Genomic DNA, 19,414 nt, shown 5'->3' on the forward strand with positions numbered 1-19,414 from the left:
AGTCTTGACCCACTGCCACTACAATGTCACCTTTTATAGTTCTCAGAGTCTTAGAAATCTCTTCTCTCTCTAGGACCTAGCTAAACTCTTGTGATCAAATAGGAATGGTCAACAAGCAAATGTTACCTATAGTTTAAAAAAGGTTCCATCTTGTACCTGGTAGATAATCTACAGTGGTTTGTCAAATTGAATTTATTGCAGTGTGTCTACATTAAAACTTGCCATTCAGAAGTGGTGTGAAATTGTTTACCCAATCCTTGGCATCCTGAACTGCCCTCTTGTCAGATTCTTGATTTGAGAACCTTTGTTAGCCATGTACAAAATGCGGAACTGCAGATACCTTTGTGCCACGGCAAGCTACTTTTCTGAACTCCTTTGCTCCTTAACCTCTCTTAGGAATCTTTGCCCCAGCACTTACTTTCTTCCTACTGAAACCTTTGTGTTGGATTTACCTTTTCCCCAGAACAAAGAAAACAAAACTGTTTCTGGGGAATGAAAGGCCATGTTCTCTGAGGTGATGGACTGCTGTCTTTACCGAGCCCAACTGCAAAACACTAGTGTCTAGAAGCAGAGAGGCCAACAATTAAAACGACAGCCCCAGGATGTTTTCTGGAGAGAGCCCTTGTACAGCAATAATTAAATCACAAGGAACTACTAAGAATACAAATACAGGATGCATGGGTCATCATTTCAACCCAAAGGCCTCACTCGGTAACAGTCCACAGCACCTTTATCTGGAAGCGCTCTCAGCGACAGGAAATGCACTGCTGGGGTGCTCAAGTTCAAAGGTAAATAGGAAAAATAAAATAATAGCTGGGAAGGATGGAGAGCGATAGGAGTCAGGGAAAAGAAGACAAGGTGAATTTGGCAGAGGGTGTAGACTGATGAGAAGCATTACCTAGATGCTTAACTCTTGTGATTAAATCGAAATCATTAATAAGAAATATTTACTATTGGTTTTTAGAAATGTCATACAGACAACGTATAGCCTTCTAAATGCAAATAGTTAGACATAGTTATCCAACGGTAACCAGGACAGACACCCTTGGTATCTCATAACAATTCTCCTAAAGTCCAGGCCACCATGAACAAGGGTTATGAAAACATCCTTTTTGTATTTTAGTGATGAACACTCACGAACTGAATGGAATTCAACACGGTCCATGTTGCATGGAACTTCTCACCATAATGGGCTGTGTTATACACTTGTAGTTTTATTTTACTTAGCACTGAGGTAGCCTCCCTTTCCCTCTCCACTTGGGATTAATTTGTCCTTCTTTTTCACTGATGTAGGCCTTCTTTGAAGCCCTATTTCTGTATTCATGACAGTTTTGTTCTTTTACTGGTAGCTGCTATGGGTCTACCTCCTACCTTAAACCCAGAGTTCAGAAAGCTCTTTCTTTTCATCTTTGTCTATTAAGCACCTAGTATTCACTCAAGTAATGTCTGCAAAATTAAAAGATAATTGGTTCGCACGATTGAGAAAGAACATTTCAAGGAGACTGATGTTTACCTGAATTATTGGGCTGCAGGAGATTTACATGGACAGATTCTTAATTGTACAGATGAAGTACAACGTACTTCGGAATTGTAACTTGTTGGCAGTGCAAAAGCAAGTTGATAGTAAAATGTACTAGAATTCCATAAAAAGGGGTGCTTTGGATAAGTGAAGACAGGTGAAAATATTACCACGTTCTCTGCTCTAAGTGGATTATGGTCAAATTAAGTATTTACAGAAGAGGTCATTGTTTTCTAAATGTATCAGTCAAGTTTGGGATACGTTTTGAGGAGAGAGTGCTTCCAGATTTGTATTTTGAACATAACTTTGGAACATACACAGGATGCTGCATAGCAGTATCCCACACTACACTGATATTAAAATGAAAATACCTTGTAATGCACTTTACCGAAAAAGTGGCTTGGTTAAATACCCTCACCAGTAAAGGGCAAAGGATCTGGGAACACTTCTGCACAGTTTCACATTTGAAATAACTCCTTGTCCTCACATTGCAGAGCAAGGGCAAGTAAGGGCTCTTGGCCAGAAACTGAGAACAGCCTCATCACACAGAACGACATGGGGCTGGACATTATAATCATGGTGCCTGTTCACAATGGAGCTCATCTGGCCTGGCTTCTCTAGTCTTCATTATTTTTTTGCTTCATTAGAGTGAAACTCTTACACCAGGCTTCAGCTCCCATTTCTAATTTGGGATGGCATGTGTCGTCTGCTTCACAATGCTTCACCAGTACCCCAAGCCCTCAATTTCCACTTCCAGTCAGTCAAATAATTCTCATTCCTGGAGCAAATCTGATAGATCTTTTCATAGAAAGTCATAATTGGTGGCTTTGCTGGACCCACTGAAAATTAAAGAGACTAGAGTTAAAAAATTAATTTTCCTTGCCGACCAACAGCTAGGATTTAGGGGACGGGCTGGTTTTCACCTGATTTCTGACCGAGCTAGGAACATTCTTATTGTTCTTCCCTGAGGCTCTGCAGTGTTGCTGAAGGAATGTCAGAGAACCAGGCAGTGGGGGGACCTCAGAGAGGGAAGAGTCACTCCCTTTTGAGGTTTGTTCTCCAGCTGGCATCTCTCCCGGTGGCTGCAGAGCAGCAGGGGACATGCGGAGGTGGACAGCAGGGTCTAGACCTACCTCGCAGCCTCTTCAGCCTCTGCTCCCGCCGCCTCCTCCGCACAACCAGCAGGAGCACGAACAGCAGCAAGACCCCCACCAGGATACAGGAGATGGTCACCAGCATCTTGAGCCCCTCGTTGGTCGTCAGCCCTTCTTCGCTTTGGACAACTGATTTAATGAGTGGAGGAATTGTACCTGAAAGCAGGGCCACGGTGTTAGATGGCTATTAATGAAGACGGCATGGTGGAGCTTTTAGGGATGACAGGTTATAAAAATCGTGGTGTGATCCTAGGGTGTCAGAGGTGATGAAAAATGAAAAGAACTCTTTCTCTAGGCCCTGGTTAACTTATTTTCGTATTTATTTCCCTCCCTCTGCCTGAATTTCCAACTTATTCTATAGCGCACAAATGAAAAGGACTTCCTTTTGCGACACACTACTGAGCACAGGCACTTGAAAGCATGAGGCCCAGGCTCGGTGCTGACAAAAGCCACATGCATCTACCCAGAATTAAGTGTTCCCTTGACTGTCACCCACAGTACAACTGATAGAGAGTACTTGAAAAAACTGCACATCAAAGAATGAACAAAAGGTTGGGCAAATGGACAGAAGCGCGTGTGCAGGGAGAGGGTCCTAGAAACACTCGCATAAAGCTCAAATCCCTTGTGATTAGGTTATTTGTGGGCTTTTGTCACAGGTGTAAGACCGAACCTACTTCAACAGCTGCCATCTGAGAGTACAAGAGCTACAGACAACTTTTCAAAGGGGACCCATCTAGGTTTCTAAAGGAGCCTACTTTTGATCTGGCATTATTCAACAGTGCTACAAAATCCAGATTATTTCGAGTTATAAGGAAACACTGAAGGAAAATGAATTCTGAGCTATCTTAAGCTGCCTTCTATCCAGATGCTCAGTACAATGGATGCAGAGATCTAAACACAGGCATCCACCTTTTATGGGATATGTATTTTGCTACCCTCCATTATGTAAGATGCTCCACCCCACTGCACTTTCCATATACAGCAAGGGCCAGAAAGTCAGCACTTCAGGAAAAGAGAATGCAAAAATAATATAATTTCTCTCCGAGCAAAATGGTCTTTATGCCACATTTAGTAAGCAGAGCAGGGATAACGGAATCCTCGTTCCTCTGAGATCTCTGCTAAAGCCAAGAAGACTGTTTTTCCAACTTTAAAGTGTTTTTGTGAAAACCCAACTCTCCAAATGCTTAGAAATTCAGGGAAGAGGCACTTACAGGATGCCCATAAGGATGGGTCTGCAAAACCAAGACAACACAAGGACAAGCAGAAACACTTGGCTAAGGAAATGGCAGAAGAAAGAGTGAGATCGATAAATGGAGGACTCTGAAACCTGAGTGATATGAATGTAGGCTGCCCATCTTGGTTTTCTCAAGATAAAAAAGTTCTTCAGGCAGATGTGACAATAGAGATATTAAAGCTATCTATTCATGAGTTTGGTCCAAAGAAATCTGTAATCTCTTTCAAGGAAAATATAAATATGCAGTCTTAATTCTTACTGTCATAAAGTCATTTCATATTTCCAAAATGTAAAGGTAGCTTGCAGGATTTTTCAAAATTTGGGATCTTACAGTGAGAAAATGATACGTTTTCTTAGAAGACAAACATTTAAAATCCGCAGAGCACTTTGTGAATTAGAAACACATTTCCAATTCTACACGAGTAGTTTCTAATTAAATCATGAGCTACGAGCATATCATCAGTGTGCACATTTAAGCTGTGTGCCCAGGCATCTGCACATATTATAGAGAAGCTGGGGACCAGAGAGTGAATATTGCAAGACAATGATCTAAAGCAAAAAAGATACTACTCAAATGTGTGCTGGTTAACAGAGGATTTTGGTGAACCCTTAAATGCTAAGTAAAGTGTCTGGTAAGTGTCAAAGTTCTTTACTTTGTAAGATCAAATAATTCAGCCACATTATGGGGAGAGGCCAGCTTGGAAGTTCTCCTCTGCCTGTGGGTGATGCTTTGTGATGGGGACACCTTTGAATGAAGTCACTCGAGTGAGGGCTATGAAATTAGAGAGAGGCAGCCATGAAAAGCATCAGCCCTTGAAGAGAAAAGTTGTTGTCTGGGAGGGCATAGGCTATTCTGGGGCCATAGGACAGAGCCCCTGCAGAGGCTAGGGACCCCGGCTGGTGTAACCAACACTAGAAGAGCTTTCTACAAGCTCAGGGTCTTCCTACAGCCCTGAGACCCAGGCCAGAAGTGCCAGGAAGACCCTGGGCTCTGGCGGAGGAGGGTGTTGTGGAAAAATGACCTTGGACAGGAGATTTGGGGTAGGTCTGCTTTATGTGCAAAGCAGGAAGAGCCAGTTCTGAGCCATCCGGACATTATAGGAGAAATTGGTCAGATGCAAATCCCAGGCAACTTCACCTCATTACATTAGCTCCTTGTGGTCATTTCTGTGGGTCCTTAGGTTCACAGCCACTCTTCTTAGGATGGCGTAAACTGTGCTCCAAGGAGCTACTTGCTGGAGCTTTAATAAAGCGGCCTCCCGAATGCACGAAGTAGAGGAAGAATCACTCTTCCAGAGAGCAACCTTTCTCTTCAAGGGCTGATGCTTTTCATGGGTTGCCTCTGTCTAATTTTTACAGCCCTTAGTTTTGAGTGGCTTCATTGAAAGGTGACTCCTCACAAAGCATCACCCACAGGTGGATGAGTACTTCCAACTTGGTCTTGGTTTGGCTAACTGTCAATAAAGGGTTTCGGTGTTTCTTGGTTAAGTCGTTCAACACTGTGGTCTAGCTTGACCAACAGAAGATGAGTAGAAGGCTCTGAGGAGAGTTGCGCTGGAGTTCCAATTCATCCTGATGCATTGCTGCCGTTTTTACCTTGCAATTAGAGCACCTAACTCAATCCTTGCTGTTCCTATGCACTGCTACCGGGACCTTCTAAAGTTCCCCTACTAAGTTACAGTCAAGGACACGCTCCCTTTCAGCTTCGTTGGGCTTAGCATTTGTTCAGTTAGCAATAAATGGCCCTTGATACCAGAAAAAATGAGTGAGATTTTCAACCATTTATTTTTGGTTAACTAATGTCAAGAGACACCTCACCTAGTTTTTGGAAAGTAAATGCAAGTGGCAAGTGTGTGTGAGTTTGTGTGGGCGCACGTGTTCATGGATTTCTATTATCCTATTTCCATCGGTGACCCTGCTCCTGCCCAGAGACTAACATAAGCTCCTTTACCATGGAAAATTGTTTTTGCACATGCAGTTTAAGGGCATAATGAGTGCAAAAAGGAAGTTGTTATGTGGATTGGGATGAGGTGGGGAAAGGGGTGGGAGACAACAAAAGCAATGTTAGCTCATAGACATCAACACAAGCACAGAACCACATGGTCAAGAGTCCTTCAGCCCTGAGAGAAATCACTCCTGCCCCATGACTCCCCACTGAGACTCCATCAGTGTCCATCAGTGTGGGCACACAACTTATGACACCTCCTGATGATGGCAACGGCTTTGGCTACTGCTGTGTTTCAGGAATGCTGGGTTATCTTTGTCTTGGAAACTCTCCCTCACTAAAACTGACTTCTCCCCAAGGACCCTGTGCTCTGACACCCTTCTTGTTCTATCTCTCCTATGCTATCACACTTGCAGAATCCAAGCCTCATTTCTTTTGAGTCTCTTATTTCTGGACACACAGTGATGGTCATCTGGATATAATGAACTAAGGAGCCCCAGACAGAGTTCACTGAATCCCCAAAGCCTAATGGGCTCCATGGGCACTGGTCACACTATGGCAAAGATGATGTTTGATGGGAAAGGGGCAGGGCCCACGTGCACATTCCCCAAGACACAAACAGGAGAGCCATGAAGCCAGCCAGCTTACTGCCATCGTAGTTCAGCGTAGCGAAGTTGGCCTGCTTCTCCGCGCAGCCAGCGCTGTTGCACACCCGCATCTGCAGCTCATACCAGGTGGCTTCCTGCAGGTCATACAGGATGTAGGACTTGGAGAGAGAGGTCCTCTGAGCTGTGGTCCAAACTGTGGTCCCAAAGGGCCTGTACTCCAGTGTGAAGGAGGTGATGGGGCAGCCGCCGTCATTCCAGCCAATGAGGTTCAGCCTCACACGCGTGGTGTTGATGCTGGCAAACAGCTCCTGCTCCTTTGAGAACTGGGGCTCTGCGGGAGAAGGCACATGGAGGTCAGCTCACAGGACACATGGGGAGGCCATCAGCATCTTCACGCATTTCCCTCAGACTGCTTCCTTCAGCGAGGCCAGGAGCTCAGTACAAGTCTGGCTCACAGGCACTGGCAACTTGTCGCGTTAATAGAGACCTGATGGACCAACAGGCTTTCTCCAACTGTGATGACCTGGGTGTGTGAGGGAAAATTGCACGGGCAGAGGTTATTTTGGGGTATCTTAGAGTTCCCTAAAGAACAATGCGATGTTCACATATGGGTTTCCTTCTGTGGTTTGCGCTGCAGTGTGCTGGGCTGACCTTTTTCCATCCTCAAGTGATGAATCTGACTCAAGAGAAGACAGAGTTGGATTTGGGAAGCACCAACAGATTTTCCTCCACAACTAAACACTTGGTCTTGGAGCCCAGGGACCTAATGGATATATTTCTGCATAAATCAATCCCAGATCATTTGACCTCTTACCACTTGTTACTCAAAACTGTGGCACCGGGCACAAATAATACCCTTGCCATCTCATTACTCGCTCTCCTGCCATCTGACCCCACCCCACCTGATAGGACTCCCATGGGAGGGAAGCCTGCAGAGACATCTCCTCACCTTCTTCCTATCCTCACACAGAGCTGCATCACCCCTCCTTCCTTCTGGAGTTCCTGGGGCAAAACCTCTTTCTCTGAATATCATTTCTTTGGGGCTCATCTCCTTGAAAGTCCACATTTTAGATTAAAAAAAAAAAAAATGCAACTCATTTTGAAATGTTAACAATTTACCCATCATTTTCCCTCTGAAAAGCAGGGGCTATGCGGCAATGTGGAAATGATAGGAAGGTGGGGGTGTGGGCTGGCTGAGGGACAATGGCGCCTCAAAATGACTGAGAGGGCAAGTGTCATGCTTCATGGCTGTACAGCCTTGGCACCTCATGTTCACAACGCTCTTGATTTTCAGACGACAGTCTTCTCTTTAACTGCAAATGAAACAATAAAAGAGAGGACCAGAACACTCTGGAAGGTCCAACTGTCCCTCTCATTATGCTGCGGCACTGCTGAAGCCATTTAAGGAATGACAAAGTTCAAACGCATAAACATAAAGCATGATGGATCTTTTATGATTCCAATCTCCCCTTCTGGCTGGGAAAACGGAGGATATTTAGAAGCGACGAGAAGGCATACCTACCTTTTCCTAAGGTCTTTGCTTCTATGATTTCACTTATACGCCCTGGGCCCACTCCATTTTGGGCTGTCAGTGTGAACTTATACCAAGTCCCACATTTGAGATTTTCCAAGCGGTAGGAACGTTCGCTGGGGCTGATTGGAAAACTCCCCCACTGCTCACTGTTGTCCTCAGAGTACTGCAGTATGTATCCTGCAGAGAATGAGAAAGAGTCACATAGCACTGTTTGCTTTCTATGGGAAGTGGGTTGACGTTTGCATTTTGTGTGGGTAATAGAATGAACGTTCTCAGAACTGAAGAATCTTCAGAAGGAACATTTTCACTCTTTCTGATTCCAGGAAATTTAACCCAGCCTGGGAGAAGCGCCATGACGTATTGATTAGTGAGTCATTTGGGCCACACCAGACATTATCACTGCAAAGTATTGCTGGATAGTGTGGTCAAAATTAAACCACTTTTCTGCTCATTCTCTTCTAAAAGCCATATTGGGCAGCAGGGAATATTAAGTTGCTAAGTATCTGCCCCTCAGATCTTATGTGCCTGAATCCTTGAGTGCAGACGTAGGCTGAAGCTGAGTTATTTTTGCAAGACCTGAATCTCTGGGAAAGGGACACGTTATCAATGGGAGTAGAGATTTCCTCAACTGCCTCACTCCTCATGCACTCCTGGTCTCACAGTCCATAGACACTAGGAGAAACAGCTCCAAGTCTTGCAGCCACCCCAATATTCTGACAGTAACCTGGCTTCTCTTTAGTTTGAAAAATTCCTCCAACAATTCATTCCTCCACAGGACCACTGCCTCTACTTTTACAACTACTAACAATGACTGTCCAATCTTGAGCACTCACTCCATGCCAAGCCCTGTCCTAAGCCCTTTGCTTACAGGATTTCTGCAACTCTATGGAACAGTGATGACTCTCCCACACTGAGATCCAGAGCAGCTAAGTGGTGAGTCCCAAGTGCAGAAAGGAGGACACAGACCCTTCAGTCAGCCTGAAGCCCATGCTCTTCACCCCCATGAATGCTGCAATATTCTTCCTGTTAGCTCCTTCATCCCTGTTATCTACAGCCATGTTCCTTCTCCACCCTGGCTAGTGGCCTGGAATATGGTGTCTTTGCAACAACGGCTTGGTATCTTCTATTCCTGTCCTGTGGAGCTCTATTTTAATAAAAAACAAAGCATTTTTTTTCCCTGCACACTACAGTGTCTCCTAAACCCAAATGGGCAGGTTTGCTGATTTCCACACCCCTCACATGGCGATCACTCATCTCTGATGCCTCCTTCCGAGGTCACGGTCAGTGTCTTCCCTACTCCTTTCAGCCTTCCCTCCCCACTGGACTTCTGTAGCCATAGGGTCCCTGCTCCTTCCTGAGCCTTTGTGTTCCTCATCTGACCTCCGCAAAGCTCCTTCAGTACCCGACAGGTTATATCTGTGCACCTGCTCCCAGCCACATCCCAGCCTGTATTCCAGCCGCCCTACACATTATAGGGATTCTGTTTTCCTCCCACTTTCCACCCTTGAAGTCACCTCAAAAAACTCCTCTAATCCTTGGTGATAGGCCTGTATAATTCCCCGTCCCCTGCTATCATCCTCAGTGCCATCAGTGTCCATCAGTGTGGGCACACAACTTACGACACCTCCTGATGATGGCAATGGCTTTGGCCACTATGGTGTTTCAGGAATGTTGGGTTATCTTTGTCTTGGAAACCCTCCCTCACTAAAACTGGCTTCATCCCGAGGACCCTGTGCTTTGACACCCTTCTTATTCTACCTCTCCCATGCTCTCACACTTGCAGAATCCAAGCCTCATTTCATTTGAGCCTAAAGCCTAGGGTCCCTCGAGCCCTTCCCCAGGTGCCCCCCATTTTTTTCCTATGAGAAGGTTCTCTAGTCAGCCTGGAACCTTTGGTAGGCTATTTCAACAAGGAGCCTAGTTTCTCCCACTCTTTAGACTTATGGCCATGCTTATGTTACTGGTAATCTGTGATCCACTTTTCTTCCCAGCTGTCCAGAATCATTTAAGAAAGTCATTAGGCCAAGCGTGGTGGCTCAGAACTGTAATCCCAGCACTTTGGGAGGCCAAGGCACGTGAATCACGAAGTCAGGAGATTGAGACCATCCTGGCTAACATGGTGAAACCCCGTCTCTACCAAAAATACGAAAAATCAGCTGGATGTGGTGACGCATGCCTGCAGTCCCAGCTACATGGGAGGCTGAGGCAGGAGAATCACTTGAACCCAGAAGGCGGAGGTTGCAGTGAGCCTAGATCACGCCGCTGCACTCCAGCCTGGGCGACAGAGTGAGACTCCATCTCAAACAAAACAAAACAAAACAAACCAAAACAGAAGAGAAAGTCATTAAACTGTGATAATTATGACTCCTACAATTTGTGCTGAGCATCTGCAGCTGGATCCTTGTAGCTTCTTGGCAATGACTTTGTTCATCTATTAATGACTCCCTGTGCATTCCACAAGGCAGCTGTTACAAACCTATCCCATGATCCTCAAATCCACAGACACATCCTCACCACTATTTAAAAAAATATCATCTCACTTTTTCTTTCCTGAAAAAAAAAAATGAAAGAAAGATCTTCCCTTCACCCACTGGAATGCTGATAAAAGTCTAACAACTGGTTCTTGGAGAGGAGGAAAAAGGCTCTTATTTGTAGCATTTCTGATTTCCATGGTGAGGGAATGTTCTTAGGATGGCTGTGGCTACTGAGTGCAAAGCTGGGAAGGGATGGGGCACTTCACTCTTGGAGCTGGAAGGAGCTGATCCAGCACACCACTGAAGTCACTCTGAAATGCTCCTGACTTCCGGTTTACTTCCCAGCCTTCATTCTCTCTCAGAAGAAAGGGTGTTCTCTGCCTTAGGAAGTCTAAGCCCCTATTCTCTCTCCCCAGCTCTGGGACCTCTTTTATGGCTCAGGCCCTCTTTCCTGTGTATCTTCTGTCTCTAGCTTAACTCCACCTACACTAGAACGATCATGCTCACTCCTTCCATATAAACCTCATTTAGACCATGTGTGGCGGCTCACGCCTGTAATCCCAGTACTTTGGGAGGCCAAGGTGGGCAGATCACCTGAAGTCAGGAGTTCGAGACCAGCCTGGCCAACGTGGCAAAACCCCGTCTCTAGTAAAAATACAAAAACTAGCTGGGCGCAGTGGTGCGTGTCTGTAATCCCAGCTTCTTGGGAGGTTGAGGCAGAAGAATCCCTTGAACTGGAGAGGCGGAAGTTGCAGTGAGCTGAGATAGTGCCATTGCACTCCAGCCTGGGTGACAGAGTGAGACTCCATCTCAAAAAAACAAAACCTTGTTTATATACCTCAACTATGAACTAATTGCAAAGGCTTTGTGCAAACAGATGGTTTTACATGTACACTTTAGGTCTTCTGTCTTTTATTACTTTCTAAGTCAGGACAGTGCATATGGTTACATAAATGAATGACACTGTGTTGACAAAATAAAAAAGAAACAGTATTTAGAATCTCAAAAAAGAGATGTCCAAATTTCTTTTTTCTTTCTTTCTTGCAACTGTTGATATTTCACTCTGTGAATAAGCATCCTTGGATGAATGATTTGAGTTTCAACAAATATCCTAAAAATAGATGTATGGCTTCTGTCGTAGGTTATGGAGGGACTGTTTATATGTATTTTTTGGGGAGAATAAACTAACATATACCAGTCATTTGCTGATGATGTGTCACTTATTGGCATGTGGGTCACACAATTAATCAACTATTGTGGACAATCTCTATCTTATTACCTCTGATGGAGCTGCCCCCATTGTCTCCAGGGAGCCAAGAAAGGGTGATGGAGGAAGACGTGGTCTTGGAGACTGTAAGCCGAGGCTGATCTGGTGGAACTAGAGAGGAAACAGTTTTTAGAAAACAAGAATTAGTTTTTTCACATCTTTAATTTTCCTGAACAGTCATTTACCAACTCATTTTTAACAGCCACTTATTAAATAAGTGTTTTAGATTGCCAAAATAAGCAATTCACTTCTGTCAAAATGTCTATTTAGTTGATATCCTGGGCTAAAGAGATAGAACAGAGTGAATCTATTTTTTTTTTTTTTAAATCAGCCACATTTCTTCTTGGATTCATATCTAATGCATTTCCTCACTAGTTCCTTGACTGAGTTATTCATCACTAATTGAAATCTTCTTTAAACTTACTAAGTATACATGCCTCATTTTACTATGAATTTCAGCCATGAAATTTAAATGGAAAAGATAAATGGCATCCACTTAGCAGTTCTGTTCTTCTCAGGATGGGAAAGGGGAAGGAGGAAAAGTAGCTAGTGGGAAAAAGAATTGGAAAAATCTTCACTTTCTAAGCTATTCCTCCAAGATGCAACACACACACACACACACACACACACACACACACGCACACACACATACACACACCCCTCTGAAAATCAAAAGCAGGCCTTGGAACTGCAGAACATGAACTGGTCTCTCTTACAAGGCTTGTAGAATACATACTGGTAAATAAGTCTGGACCGGTTCTGAGGACAGAAACACTAAAGAAATTCAGAATCAGGTTATCCAAATCATACAGAAAGCTTCATATAAAGCTTCATATAAAATTCCCTTCTCTTTTCCTCCGAGAGAAGCCTGATATATTGGCCTATCTCTTTAGAGTCATAATATAGTGCCTGTCTTTCAAAATGCCCTCGAATTATCCTGACTTCAATTAACTTGAAATTCAAGATCAATTTTGCAGTATTTTTAGAAATATAGTCCTTTTCCTTTCCTTCCATCCCACTGAGAACAGTATTGATTTTACTTTTACTTGCTGTAATCTATTAATGTGACAACACCTAAATCCAAAGAGGCACACACTTTGATTTTTCTACTAAATAAAATATTTTGATTTGATTTCTACTAATAAAATATTGCTGTGCATACAAATCTGAACTCAATCAGTTATTGATTGGGATTTACACAAAATTTTAATATGACAATCGTTTGAAGTTGTGCATATTTTGTGTATGATATCAACAAAAATACTTAGTATTACATGCATAGCTAAATATTATAGAAATCTAGTTAGAGCTCCAGCCACTGTCATTTTATAAAGTACACTGCATATAAAAATTGAGTTAATTAGCATACGAAAAAGACCACAATTCAGACTTGCTTTTTGTTTGTGTTTTCTGGGGATACACTTACACATATGTAAACAGTGCAATTAATGGAAATTAAGAAGGACTTTTTTAGACATGCACGCATAAAGAAAAAAGAGACTAGGCATTCTGTATGCAAAGATGTTTTGTATCTTGGTATTTCTGAGGTTGTGAATGCTTTTTATTTTCTTTGTTTAATAATATTTTGCAAAATGAACATGTGGTTGTTTTCTGTAATATGAAAACAGAGATTAGCTCTTTACAAGGGCTGATTTTAAAATTTGTTCAATGTTACTCTTTGCATACAAAGTGTACATGTAAAAGATATCATTAAAAAGAGTCCTCAAATGTTGTACCTTGTACTTGTAGGTTTAAAATAATTTCATCAGATCCCCAGTTGTTATTGGCGATGCAGCTGTAATAGCCAGAGTCTTCTGCTTTCACCGTGCGAATAATGAAGCTTCCGTTGCTAAAGATGCTCCTCCGCCCATCAATCGTTACTAGACTGGGTGTCCCGTTACTGCCTCACAGGAAGAAAAATGCACAGATTAAAGAAATTACAATCCAAATTAGCTGAGGTTGGGGAAAAGCATAAAGACTCTCTGTGAAGCAAACAACACATTTGAAAGCTTCATATTTCTTGCATTATGAAAGAACTAAATATGATTACATAATGAAAACAATCAATAGCTGTGTAGCTGAAGGTTTCCTTTGTAAAAAATGTTATGTTGAAGACGAGATCTGTGTCAAGGGCCCAGATTCTGGCTCAAGTCAATGGGCTCCTCACCCATGCCGGAGACGGATGGTCCTTCTTTACTCCATTCTGTGGGCACTGGAGATCTCCTCATTTTGGCAACTCTGGGAATTTCTTCTGTAGGCAGAAGTGCCAGTTTCAACAATTCATATAGGGGGAACTAAACCTTGGGAGCATTTTTAGATTCACTGAAAGTCACAATTATTCATGATTTTGGCATGAAAAATGACATGTGATATCTCAAGAGGGTGATGAGTTTACCCCAGTATAAAAAGAACTGCGTGGCCATCATAACCACTGCTCCGGTGGCAGACTGTCCAGTCCTCTGGGGTCATTCCCACAATAGGCAGAATGCCGGCTTGACCTTGGGAGCTACATATTTCATTTGGATGAACCGACTTTAAATGCATGAGAAAAGTGGTCACTAAACCAAGCCATTATTATTTCTACAGTTTGGTCACTACACCAAGCCATTATTTCTATAGTTTATGCCTTCTAAGTGCTTTTGCTTGAAAATAGGCTTTCTTCTGAATCCATTATATCATATTTCTATGCGCATAAATGAATTTTCAACCCTTTACTTATATCCTAATTTCTTCTCCCGAATAGAGATAAAGCACTTTAAAAAGTTATATGGACAGACCACATCTCACTCACTCTCCCCCTCTTTCTTGGCTCCTATTATTTTAATAATTACTATTGAGTATGGAGAACCAGATTTTAAATTAGCAAAGTCTTAATGTACTCCATTTCTTCAAGTCCTTTCTCAGGGTATTTGAGTTATGGTTAGTTTGCTATCTTTAAAGAAGAAGAGATAGGTGTTAAGTCACACAATAACCTTGGGTACATTCATCTCAGTTACATGGACAATTTATCTGAGAGGGTACAGCAAACGTCCACAATAATTGAGTTGGTTCGACTATTTTCCTTGCAAGCATTCTCTCATGAATTAAAAGGCTCTGAATTAACAGAGGGTTGATACAATAAATCAGACCCTTTCAGTGCTAAAGCCAAGATTTCTTCCCTGCCCTCATCTCAGAAGAATTGGTAGGTTTCCTTGAGTTTTCACTAATATAAATAAACACAAAATTAGGAGACCACTAGACCCAACCTAAGTATGTCAGATGTAATCTCTTAGAGTTTCACTGAAGGCATACATTGGGTTACTGGTTACCTGTCTTTCATCCATTTGACCGCAGGAGAAGGGTCCCCAACAGCCTTACAAGGCAAGACAATGTCTTTCATCCATGGAGTAGTCACTGTCCCACTGAAGGTCAGGATTCGCGCAGGAGCTGAGGAATCAAACGAAGTGGAAGCCTGATTACTCCACAGACGCGTCTACACAGAGGTCAACGTGACCTACTCAATAAGGGCAATACCCAAAAATGGATGTGAAGCCAATTCACATTACAACTGTCCACACTACTCCCTGGTACCTGGGTTATGAGGAACTGTCATTGTAAGAACACACAACTAGCAGAAAATTCCCATTGTAGCATTTTTTTCTTTTATTGACTAAACATGAGGAGTCCAAATTAAATAGCTGGGGCTTCATAGGCCAAGCAGCTCCAAGCTGTGTTTTCTATGAGCCCAATTATTTCTCAAAGCACTTTATGAAGCAATTTATCTCAATACAAAAACTGTTCATTAAAATATACTTTTAATATCAGAGAAAGTAGACAATACAAAACACAAAAGCCCCAAAGACGGGAAGGAGTAAAACTGGAACAAGTTCTACTTATCAATTTCCCGACTGTGTTATAGCAACTTGATCTCTAGGACACACATTAAGGAGAATGAACATTTTCAGAGTGGCCTCTCTCGAAGAACAACCGTTTGCTTGGGACAGTGATTCAGATGCCCAAACAGGAGCATCTGCCAGGGGCATCTGGTGTTGGCACGGCCCCAAGGTAGCAGGAAGTCCCAGGAGACAAGGAAAAAAGCTCATGGTGAACTTGCCTTGAAGTCCAGTGTGGCCAGCAATGAGAGGTTCTAGTACTACCTCCATCAGTGAGTCACAAAAGCTGACAGGCACGCCACACGCAAGTCTTCTAGAGGAAAACAATCTGCTCAGTCTGTGTCCTACATCGGGACATTACTTTCTGGGGCATAAACAGGAGCCAGGGGCTTCTCCTGTCCTTTGTTTTAGCCAGTATGTTTCAGACACTGTCATGGAGCTGGGGACATAGAGGAAACAGGTGCCCCTATGGGAGCTCACCCTCAATAGATGCACAGACCGAAAACCACAGGTGGAAGGTGGTCTTGATCTGATTCAGAGCCCATAAAAATGGGACCGAGGTGAGATCCCTGCACCATTTCTGGGTTGAGGGTTTGCATTGGCAAAGGAAGGTGAGAGGGCTCCCTCAGGGAAGCTCTAGAATCCCAGGAAGGGCAGAGTACCCAGAACCAAGTCATCATGCAGCCATCTTAGTATAGAATACCCACATTAGCCACGAGGATCTACCAGATCAAATCATACATTTATGCTTCTGGGCACTGTGGGCAACAGTAGAGAGAAAAAGGAAATGCCAGAGGGCTTAGAAGCTAGACCTTGTTTTTTGTTGCAAGCAAAACCAATGTTTCAAGCAGTTTCCGCAGACTGAGATGAAGTATTCTAAGGCAGGGCTCATTTGATGAAATGAGTCATTGACATTGACATCAGTCATTGACATTGCTGATTTTGCATCATGATAACAAAATGGTCCTGATTAGGCAGCATCAGATTTCCCGCACTGGTAGCTTTTGGCATTTTCTTTTTCGCACTCTTCAGACAGTTCTTTAGAGAGTGGAGAATGTCCTCAGCAGTAAAAGGGGGGTGGCTAGAGAAATTCAGCTAGAGTTATGGGCTTTCTGGCTTTTTAACAGTCAGCCACTTTAAGAAATATGTTTTACATCAAATTCCAGAAGCTACACATGCATGGAGATGTTTGTGTGAGTGCAAACAAAGTTGCCTGAATAAAGACTTCACTATATGTGATGCATTATGATGTTTTCTACCTTTTCTTAACCCTAGTTTAGTCTAGTCTAGTTGATTTGACTCTGTTCCATTCTATTCCATTGTTGTTCTTTAACATTCTGGGCATAACCCCTCAAATTAACTCCAGGACTTACGAATGCTTTTCCATTAGCAATTTTAAAAATACAAGCTAGAGGTACTTCATCTTCAAGCCCAACAACCTCCAATGCTATAGCTCAATGCCCATTTTAGACAGTTGAAATTTAAAGGGTCTCTAGCCAGAAATGTCATGACTGGGCAACTCAACACACTAGACCTGGGGCAGCCAAGAGAATCCTCTAAATCTTTGTTTAAAATGCAGGTTCCCACCATGGCCTTGTGGATTCAGCAGCTCTTTCGTGTGCTTGGGGCATCTGCCTTTTGACAAGTATCCCAGGTGATTCTGATGAGAAACTGAATCCCTTTGCAACCTGGTGTCCCCTCTGATTCGGGTCCTGTTTGTTCACAGCCATGGGGCCAGATTCTCTGTGCCTCGTTCGTGTCCTGGACCCCTTCCTAGGAGGGGCTTCCCCCAGGACCAGTGCCATGGCCCCATTCTGCCACTCCCTCCCTAAAAGCAGTGGTCCTCCTCTTCTTCAATCTATATCTGAATTTTGGACTCTGTTACCTGTCGCTAGACTGCTGCTGGTCTGCCTTGACTTCCAAACAAGTGCAGAATAACCTGTCTCAATCTCCTCTGCTGTGGACATCCCCACCCCTCTAGGATGGGCCTTTCAGCCTTAATGGTTTGCCAGTGTCTGGGCTTCTGTGTGGGGGCTGCCCAATTGATTATCTGCTCCATCCTGAGGCACTCCCTAGCTTATCCCCTTTCCAGAAAACCTACCTACAGCAACCCTAACCCTGAGTCAACCTCCCTTAAGCATGAAAAGTTGAACCTTTCTGCAAAAAATCCATGCAAAAGAGTACTTGGAGATTGACCACCATTTAGGATCACCAACCTCAGCTGAACTGTCAGTACTCCCTGCCAGTCTTACTGTTTCTTTAGTAAATGTCCTCCCCGTTCCCTGCAATGATGGCTTCCTACTGTCCCTCCTCTTCTCACACTTCTGGGCTTCCCTCCACCATCCCCAAGTTGCCTAATGCTTCAGGGACACCATCCAGGAATCCTGCATTTCCAGTCACCAAATCTGTGAACCTACTGGCATTTCCTCCTCTAAACCTCAGTGCTGTGGTCATGGGCTCTTTCTTATGTATTGTCGATTTCTCCTTTCTCCCTCTCTACTGGGATCTTCCCATTACCACACAAAGACGCTCTGATGGCAGGCCTCACGAAAAAACAATGAACCCAGAGCCTTTCCTTGAATGAGACCCTCCCACACCTCCAAGCTTCTTCTCTTGGTTGTCACTTCTTCCAGGTGATGTGTGTTGAAGGAATGTTCTGCCCAGTCAGCCTGCCCCTCACCTCCTACCCACTTTCTCACCTGACTCAGGCTCATTTCTACATGCCCCTCCACACTCACTAACACCGCTCACAGAAAGGTCACCACGGTCCTCCACATGGCCAAACTGAGGGGCATTTTTGCCTGGTTTCACCTGACTTTCCAGCAGCAGCAGCCTCAGCTGACCGCTCCCTCCTTTTGCAAGCATTTGTTTTGAATCTGCAGCCTAACACGTCCTGGCTCCCCCGCCTCTCTGGCTTTTCCCCTTTTCCTTTGCCTGCTCCCACTCCCTTTGAGAGGCCATCCTGGTACACTTCATCTCTCTTCCATCTCTCAGCCAATCTCATTCCTATCCCAGGTGTAAGGGATACCCAGATGCTGACTCCCTGAATTTCTTCCTCCTTCCAGATGTCTCTTGAGAGCCAGGACACACCTCAGTGCATAGACGCCTCTGAGTGAATGGCTCTTCGTCACCTTGGAACCCCCCCAAATGCCCGTGCCTCCTCTCACTGGCTTCAAAATCCACTTCTTCCATGGTCTTCTTCATCAATAAATCATGCCTCCACTTATGCTAACCCACATGAGAATTTGGGTTTTCATTCTTGCTATCACCTTCTCCATCCTCCTCCATTTCTGCCACTGAGTCTCCTCCGCTCTGTGTCCACAACACAGCCCAGGCCCCTCGGTTTCTCCTCTCAATCCTCTTTGCTACTCTGCTACTCCAAGCCTCACTGGGTGACCCCTTGGCCTCCTTGCTGGGCATCTGCTTTTCTCACCCTTCCCCCTCTGCAGTCCATTCAGGACAGAGAGATCAGGGTGATCTTTAAAAGCACACCCACCATTGACTGGGCGCAGTGGCTCACGTTTGTAATCCCAGTGCTTTGGGAGGCCAAGGCAGGCAGATCATGAGGTCAGGGGATCAGAACCATCCTGGCCAACATGGTGAAACCCCATCTCTACTAAAAAATAAAAAGCAAAAATTAGCTGGGCGTGATGGTACGTGCCTGTAGTCCTAGTTACTTGGGAGGCTGAGGCAGGAGAATTGCTTGAGCCTGGGAGGCAGAGGTTGCAGTGAGCCGAGATGGCACCACTTCACTCCAGCCTGGTGACAGAGCAAGACTCTGTCTAAAAAAACAAAACAAAACAAAAC

The 19,414-nt window shown here is 44.0% G+C and overlaps 1 protein-coding gene across 1 annotated transcript in view; it reads right to left on the reverse strand.

Moving 5' to 3' along the window:
- Positions 1-19,414, reverse strand: part of DSCAM (DS cell adhesion molecule) — a 350,956-nt gene that overhangs the window by 65,604 nt on the left and 265,938 nt on the right. The window contains 6 exon segments of the mRNA XM_030915322.1: positions 2,653-2,829; positions 6,501-6,791; positions 7,983-8,171; positions 11,748-11,846; positions 13,472-13,635; positions 15,044-15,161. Coding sequence (XP_030771182.1) covers positions 2,653-2,829; positions 6,501-6,791; positions 7,983-8,171; positions 11,748-11,846; positions 13,472-13,635; positions 15,044-15,161 — 1,038 coding nt within the window.

This window comes from Rhinopithecus roxellana, chromosome 13, assembly GCF_007565055.1.
Source record: "Rhinopithecus roxellana isolate Shanxi Qingling chromosome 13, ASM756505v1, whole genome shotgun sequence".
Taxonomy (NCBI): domain Eukaryota; kingdom Metazoa; phylum Chordata; class Mammalia; order Primates; family Cercopithecidae; genus Rhinopithecus; species Rhinopithecus roxellana.